Genomic DNA, 8,040 nt, shown 5'->3' on the forward strand with positions numbered 1-8,040 from the left:
CAATCTGCACAGTAGTGATAGTTTGTTTATTTCACTTAGTGGTGGCAAAATGGATAAAAATAAATAGTTACTCATCCATATTATCCACTTAAAAATGGATTATCCATATTATCCACTTATTAAAAATGGATTGGATAATGAACTTTTTAAAAATAAGTCAAATATGAATAAGAACCATATTATCCACTTAAAAAAATGGGTTTAACTTTTACATTTACAAAGACTTAAATTGAGAATTTCTCAAGTTTAAGAGACCAGGAATTCTCCTAAAAGTAATCATATTCAAGAAGCCACCCATTTTCTATCCGTATTAAATACGGTCCGGGTCGGGTAATTTATCCATTTTTTATTACCCGCCCATATCCGACATGTCCGTCTGCAACAATATGTGAACCAAGAAGCAAGCTAGAGTCAGTACGATCTGCATCTAAATTTTCAGTGAAGTCTATAGCTTACCAAAAACTTCATCAATCAAAAATCAATTTGTGCTGTAACCTGGAAAGAATCCAGATCCAACAGTACAGAAGTTTTCTTTGGAGAAGTCTATTATTTTTGCAATTCAGACTCTTAAAGAAAAAGAAAATACATAAAAATTAAGTCATTTTCCATGTGTCAAGTGCGGAATCAATCATGGAATCTCTGCTATTCGCCAGATTACAGACAATTCCATTTTATAACTTGCATATGCCAAGTAATAGTTATCCTTCTGCTAAGATATGGAACCATTTATAATCTTGGGTGAATATTATGGACCGGTTGGCTGCTGCTGCGTGATACAATGTATATTGCCACCTCCCAATACAATCTCCCTTGCACCTTCAATTCCTACCACCTACCAACAACCATTTTCAAATTACACGAGTTCGGGAGGGACTGTTCAGATTAATAACTGAAACATGAGGAGACATGGGGTGCAAGAGTTTGAGTTGAAACATGAATTTTCCTCCCACCTCCAATGAGAGTACAATCAGTTTAGTCGTTTCTAATGCATATTTCAAATGTAGTGGTTGCGATGAAAGTTTGACATAATTATGTACACATTAACACTCTCTCATTTACAACGCCTAATCTACAATGCTAAATGATAATGGAGCTAACCTTGTGCATGTGTGTAAGATAGGTTTAACAATTACATTCCTCAGCACATGAATGCATAAGCATATCAATCATCATTATTTAAAATGTACTAAAGCCTGGTAATTTTGCATACAGCTCTACCCATTATGCCGAATGACTAATGACCATTGCAAATAGTAACCAGACCAAGTTCTTTGCTTACCTCATGATCTGGAAACGCCAGTGAGAGGACTCTAATAGCTTCTTCATCCCATTTTTTGTCCCCAAATTGTGGAGTAATAATAGCGCCATTGGCAATGTAGAAGTTTACGTACGAAGCAGCAAGCCTTGTACCTGAAGTCCTAGGTTTTGCATCACCATCCTGTAGGAAAACAGTAGGATCAAATCAGAATGATTTACTTGAAAGAAAAAACAGAGAAAAGATGCTTGATTTTTTCCTCGGTTGTAGATCCTCAAGAAAGCAAGTAGAATTGTAAAGCTACAAAAGTGGTTGGAGAACTTTGGAAAGAACGAAAGATTAGTATTGCATAATACCTATAATGTCACTAATATGATGTTCCTCAAGATATAATTCAGCTTCAGAAGATCATATTTTTCAAAAAGCTATAGGTATATATCCCCTGAATCATGAATATTTCAAGCAGCCATTACAAAAAGGTCAAGTTAACATTCTGTCATTTCACAGAACATGACCAAGAAATCCGGCAGAAGCTCGGAACCTAAGGGCCAAGCAATTCCTCTGGGACTGACTTTTGAGTCAACTCAATAAAGTAAAAGGATAGTTGTTTCAGTTAATTATATACACATATTTATGATATTTCACCGTTCTGTGAGTAAAAATAATTACGTTTCCACAGAAAGGAAGACAGCAACATTTTAAAACAAATCTAATCCGTATATAGTTATCTTTGATCCAAAATTCGAACTGATGAATATCATCCTACCCATTAATGTTTTGCATATAAATAGAAAAAGAAAGAGAAATAAATCATCATGCCTATATCATATTCACAAAGTCTGGCAAACGTTGACTTGAGATGCATCGAAATTTCTTTTTAGACAGCTCCGCAATTTTCTCTTTCTTTTCAAAATTTTATGTATGACAGGGAATGAATGCCTTAATGGAATGGAATCCAGGATCCAAGTAGATTACGTTAAGACAAGTATGAGTTCAACCCCTTTCTCATCGGGCAGTAATAATGTCACCAAAGAGGTACCAGAAACATCACCTGAAATATTCCATCTGCCTCCTCATCTGTCATACAGAGTGGCCCAGGTACATGGAGTTTGATCACTTGTAGTTTTCTACCATTCGCATCAGAAGTAGTTTCAAGAATAGAAAGGGCTTCAATGGATCTCTCATACTGTGGATCAGATTGATCATCGGTCCATGACAATAAAACAACACCAGGCTTCACAAAACAGCACATGTTGTCAATATGACCATTTGTATCATCATCACCTGCAGCATCAACAGTAAACTAAAGTCTAGCTGTTCACTTCTCTATTATTATTTTGTAAACAAATGAAAAAGAAAAACGAAACATCATCTCAAGGTCCACTGCACAAAGTTTGAAAGATAAATACTAAAACACGAATTCTTTGAACCGGTAACCCCAATATGTTATTTGAAAACAACACTTAAACTCTAATAAAAAAGGGTTTTATAGGTTTGTATTCTCTTAAGTAATTAACAAAATTTCAAAATACCAACTTCATTCCGATTACCAAAATTAATAATCCACCATTCCATTTTGTTTGGCATGGTTCGGAGTACGAGGGTCAAATTACTTAATTTTCTATGTGAATTCGGACATAAATTCTTCAATTTTCTGGAAATAGAATTAGCATATTTGGAAACAATCTAAAAAGTACTATAAGTCAAAATAATTGATAATTGGAAATATTGAAAAAAATATTTAAGATAAACATGGTAAAAAAAAGAACCTCTTTGATTCTCCAAATAGTAAATATGCCAAACAAAGTGGAAAAGAGGGAGTAATCTTTTTTATGTAGATCCCTTGGGATTGTTAATTAGAGAAAAGTTTTGAACGTGACTAAGGCAGCCCGGTGCACTAAGCTCCCGCTATGCCCGGGGTCCGGGGAAGGGCCGGACCACAATGTTAGATAAATATAAGTTTTGAACGTGACTCTGCATTATAATTAAAATTTTGTCAAGTATTTTAGATTATTTAAGAGTATTTTGATCCTACCACAATGTTATAACCGGCTCAATAATCAATTCTTTTTTATTTCCATACAGGTTCAGTTCTTAAAACCTTACACACTTGGCTTAACCTCAAACTGCAGTTTACAGTCTCCTTTCCTAATTTTCCTGTCTCAAAAAAGGCCAGTTTGAAGAAAAAAGGATTGACCAAAAGAAGTTTTGGAGACCTGCATGAGGGAACATGCTAAAAGCACCGATGGAAACAGTCGTGCTAATTAACCTATAAAATTTCAAGATTCTCACAGTTGTTCTCTTATGCAAAAATGAGAATGGATCTAAGTTGCTCGGATTCGGGTGCGGGTATTCGATACGGGGACGGATCCGAGTATCGGATTCAGCAAAATCTAAATTTTAAGATTCAGGGGTGCGGATCCGGATATGGATACGGGTGCGAGGATTCGGCTAATAAAAAATAGATATAAAAATATTGTAAATTTTGAGAGATATTCCGTGAAAAAAACTTACATGAATATTGTAGAATTCAATCTTTCATTCTCCAAGATGGACATTATTCTTTCATTCTCCTAAATCTATTTTATTTTTGATTTTGAGAAATCAAAATCTCAATTTTTCTCCTAATTTGTCGATGACTCCGATCAAAGTGTCCAAAGTCAGTTGACCGTATCCGGGACGTATCCCGCTCCCACTCCCATCCCCGTCTCGTATCGGGACGGGGACGACACCAAAATCGAAGAGTCCGCACAACTTAGGAATGGATTCACATCATCCTAATGAGACAACCAAGGATAGAACTTTGCCAAATCCAACACTACCACATGAAAGCACGAACTTTTGCAGGTCAAGGACACAAGTCCATTATCTCAACTATGCGCAAAGAAAAATATAAGATGGCAAGCAGAATTAATACCAAACAACCCTCGAGGCAGCCAAATAATCTTCCTGACTCCAAGATATGCCTTTAGTTCATTCTCAATTTGTTCCTTAGACAAATGGGGGTTCCTGTTTTTGTTCAGGAGGCACTCTTCTGTCGTGAGACAAGTCCCTGAAGAGAAGATAATAGAGGATAAGACAGCATGCTCTTTGCATCTAACCAACAATCATAAGAGTAGCATCTGAATTCAGAATACGATATGGGATTCAACGCAAACAGATGAAGACACCCCCATGGAACTGGATAACCGGGTAAGTAGATGAAAATCACTTACCAGCAGAACCTTTCAACTCTTTTTTAAGCATTCTAAATTAAATTTGGAGAATTCAGTACTTTGTATTGCTAGCTACAAAATTAAAGAAGATGTCATTTAGTTCAAGAGTCTGTTTTTTCACTTCCATACTTCGTTTTCTTAATATCTTACAGGCAGATGAAGCAGTTTGTCTATGACTGGAGCTTCATAAATAATTCCCAGCTATCGAAATCAACTCTCAAACATGATTACTCTGAAATGGAGAAAGAGACTCACTTTTAAATTATAAGGAAATCAAGTCGAGTCCATAAAATAAATAAAATGTATGTACCTTCTCCATCGACATGAATGCTTCCACCTTCAAGAATCATAGAGTGTGGAAACCTTGGGACCTTTTCAATTGCCAAAATCTAAACAAGAAGAACATAATGGATAACTCAATAGAACATGTGTATTTAGTAACCAGTAATGTGTCATTAACAAGACACATCTGCAGCATAAGAAACTTGCAGACCTTTCTTGCAACAAGAAGGTCATGACTCCAGTCTTCGTAACATCCATCATCAACACCTAGATATTTCAAATATCACGATCATGAATGCGTTTTGCCCGCAAGAAAGAAACCAAAAGAATCTTGGATCAATCTAAGAGCAACTCTATATTACTGGATATGATTTTGAGACAATATTACTATGGCAAGACAGAACCAAAGCACACATGAGATTCAAATAACAAAACAACACACTACAGACTGATCATCAGCACAAACATGTCTGAAAAGTTCAGCAACTTCTAGAAGCATTCTAAAATTGATGAAAGCACCTGTCAATTACTTATATTTAATGGATACGAAACACTATTTGCTTATAGAACAAAGACACACAGGTATATTTCTCTTTCTAGAAGTTCTAGGCAATTAAAGCAGACTACAAAACGCAGAAGATAAATATCCTGAGCCCTTCAACATATCATCAAACTATATTTGTCTGGATTCCATATGACATGAAAAGCTGTAGAATAATCGTGTCATATGCTGGAGCTGGAAGGCTATGAAAGCCTCAAGCATTTGGGAAGGAAAAACTCAACATAAAGTACCATCACGTCAGATTGGCCATTAGCTAAATCATATGATGATTAACATTTGGGGAAAAAAAGAAAGACGTCTTTAGTGGGATCAATCAGAATTTTCCAACGTAAATTGCAGATTGGGGTATTGAGAATATTTGTTAAACCTCCCAAGAAAAATATTGCGGTAAAATTAATGGAAATTGGGCTGCATTTTGTAACTAACGGATGAAAACTCCTGAGACAGGATATACCAGTTGATAACTTTCACGTGAAAAAAGAAAAGTAAAACAGCATGTTCCTCATATAGATATCAAGACTGAGATCCAAATCTCTTACCACCCCAGCTATTGAAGGTCCAATCAATTCCTGCAACACTCGACGCTACATGTTCTGCATTTGCTGCGGTATTTCTGATGACAAACTACATGGATAGAGATATGATTTTCTTGTAACTCCATGTGTGGTGTGACAGCTAAAAGTAAATACAATGTTGCACTCCACAGAAAGGAAACAAAAGCTTACAGTTGGACCAGTATCACGAAACCAAGAATCATTCATGCTCATCTCCACAACCCTGATATGTTTTGGTAACTGGCTGCGTGCATTTTCCCACTGTTCAACATAGATATGATTCTTTTCAGAACTAAAGAGGGACTATCATGACGTACTGAGAAAACTTTTTTGGTGCCTTCCAAAAACTGCAAACCTGAGCAGCACTAGCACAGACTGTTACTGGTTCGAATCTTGAGATAGCAGATGCTACATTGGCAAATACACGTTGACCGTGGAGTGCATTGTTTCGCCAGTTATCTGGACGCTCCTACATCTCAAAAATAAGCTATCAGCCGACAGAAACCGAAATCTCTGCGTCTTCAGAAGAAATTACTACCTGAATATCATACTCCATGGAAAACTGAGCCAAAAAAGGAAACAAAATAAAAGTACTAATCGAACAGGGAAGAAGATGTGTTGCCTTTTAAGAAACAATAAAGAGTCATGTCAAGATGTCAACCATACAGATGAAGTCATAGAATGTCATTAAGAAATGTGAAATCTGTAGTTCAGACTGTGAGATTGCTCACATTGCTTAAACTATTCAACCAGCCATACTCTACTAAGATGGAACTCCAATATAAAGTTTCAAAAGGAGACATCTGAGACTAAACGCAACCAAAGACAACTTCAGCAGATAATCAGAAATGAGAGGATCATGAACAGTGATCCTACTTTCTTCTAGAAACCACATAAAGTATCTTCTCACTTGCAACAGAACAGCTTTAAAAAATACGTGTACAACGATCAAGAAAAGAAATGAATCATGTTCTTGAATGATATGCAAACTCACATGAAATAATGAGTTGCACCAAATCCCATTATCGTCCGATGATCCTAATTGGCACAGTACTTATTTTTGCCAGCTACATATAGGCATGATGCTGAATTACACTGCTATATTTGAAAAGCATAAAAGGATTCTCACTTGTTAATAACCTATCCTCTAGATGATTTGAAAAACCTCCACCGCACCCACACCCGCACACTCACATAGTGCCAAACCAGGATTAGAATCAATGGGTTTGGAGTGGATGATATTAAACACGAACATGTTTTATATTATTTTATACATTTATTTATTTCGTTGTTATTAGTATTATTATTAATTATATTGTATATGGATAGAAGGTCTAAGCTGAAAGCAGTGGTTTCTGTTAAACCCAAGCATAGAGCTAAATCTGCCGAAGCATCCACACTCTAGATTAAATCTTTTTTTCTTCGTTTCCCACACCCTGACACCCGCTTCGGTGCCCATCTAATCCGGATGAAGTCCCACTCAAAGGCAACTTCATTAGATTTCAAGTCGAATATGAACTTGCAATTGAAAAATCATCAAATTCTCCTACATGAATAGACTAATTTGAGCTAAAAGGAAACTGCTCGGGTAAAACTTCTCCACCTAAACGGAGGCAAATATCCATGATTAGCCATCATCATACACATAGCTAACTTACTTACCCCTAAAAACAATGGTACTAAAGATTAAGGCAAGCAAAATAGTAACATAAACAGCTAAAAATAGAGAGTACTAACAGGCCAGCCCATCCAACAATGAGAGTGGGATTCCCATTCAGCAGGCATACGGTATCCATTTTCCGCTGGCGTCCCCTTCATATCCATCTCTAACCTCCTCCTCTTCTTCTTCCTCTATAAATATGTGCTATTTTCACCAATTTTGGCTTTTATTTATTGAATCGTGTAAATTAACAGAAAAAAGATAGGAGTCAGAAAGACAACAAAATTAAGTGCGTGAGTTGTGACACTGTTAAGATTCTTTTTTTAGTATTTTTCCAAAAGAAAAGATTCGTCAAATAAAGTGTGCCCTGGAATTTTGTCTTTTCCTCTTTGGTGAATTAAGAGCCGTTTGGACATAAAAAAAATTCACTTTTTTCCGAAATGAGCGTTTGTTCATAAAAATTCCAATTTTCACTTGAACATTTGAAAATTTCAAAAATTTAAAAAACCCCA

The 8,040-nt window shown here is 36.1% G+C and overlaps 1 protein-coding gene across 1 annotated transcript; it reads right to left on the reverse strand.

Annotated features, from left to right (window-relative positions):
* Positions 1–452: 452 nt before the first annotated feature.
* Positions 453–7,781, reverse strand: LOC104244851 (agmatine deiminase). The gene is made up of 10 exons (XM_009800354.2): positions 7,606–7,781; positions 6,224–6,337; positions 6,040–6,129; positions 5,854–5,938; positions 4,964–5,019; positions 4,781–4,859; positions 4,173–4,307; positions 2,307–2,539; positions 1,280–1,438; positions 453–832 (listed from the first exon to the last, which is right to left on the reverse strand). The coding sequence occupies exons 1-10, from the start codon at positions 7,690–7,692 to the stop codon at positions 746–748; spliced, it is 1,125 nt and encodes a 374-aa protein (XP_009798656.1). The 5' UTR covers positions 7,693–7,781; the 3' UTR covers positions 453–745.
* Positions 7,782–8,040: the final 259 nt, after the last annotated feature.

Source organism: Nicotiana sylvestris, chromosome 10, assembly GCF_000393655.2.
Source record: "Nicotiana sylvestris chromosome 10, ASM39365v2, whole genome shotgun sequence".
Classification (NCBI taxonomy): Eukaryota; Viridiplantae; Streptophyta; class Magnoliopsida; order Solanales; family Solanaceae; genus Nicotiana; species Nicotiana sylvestris.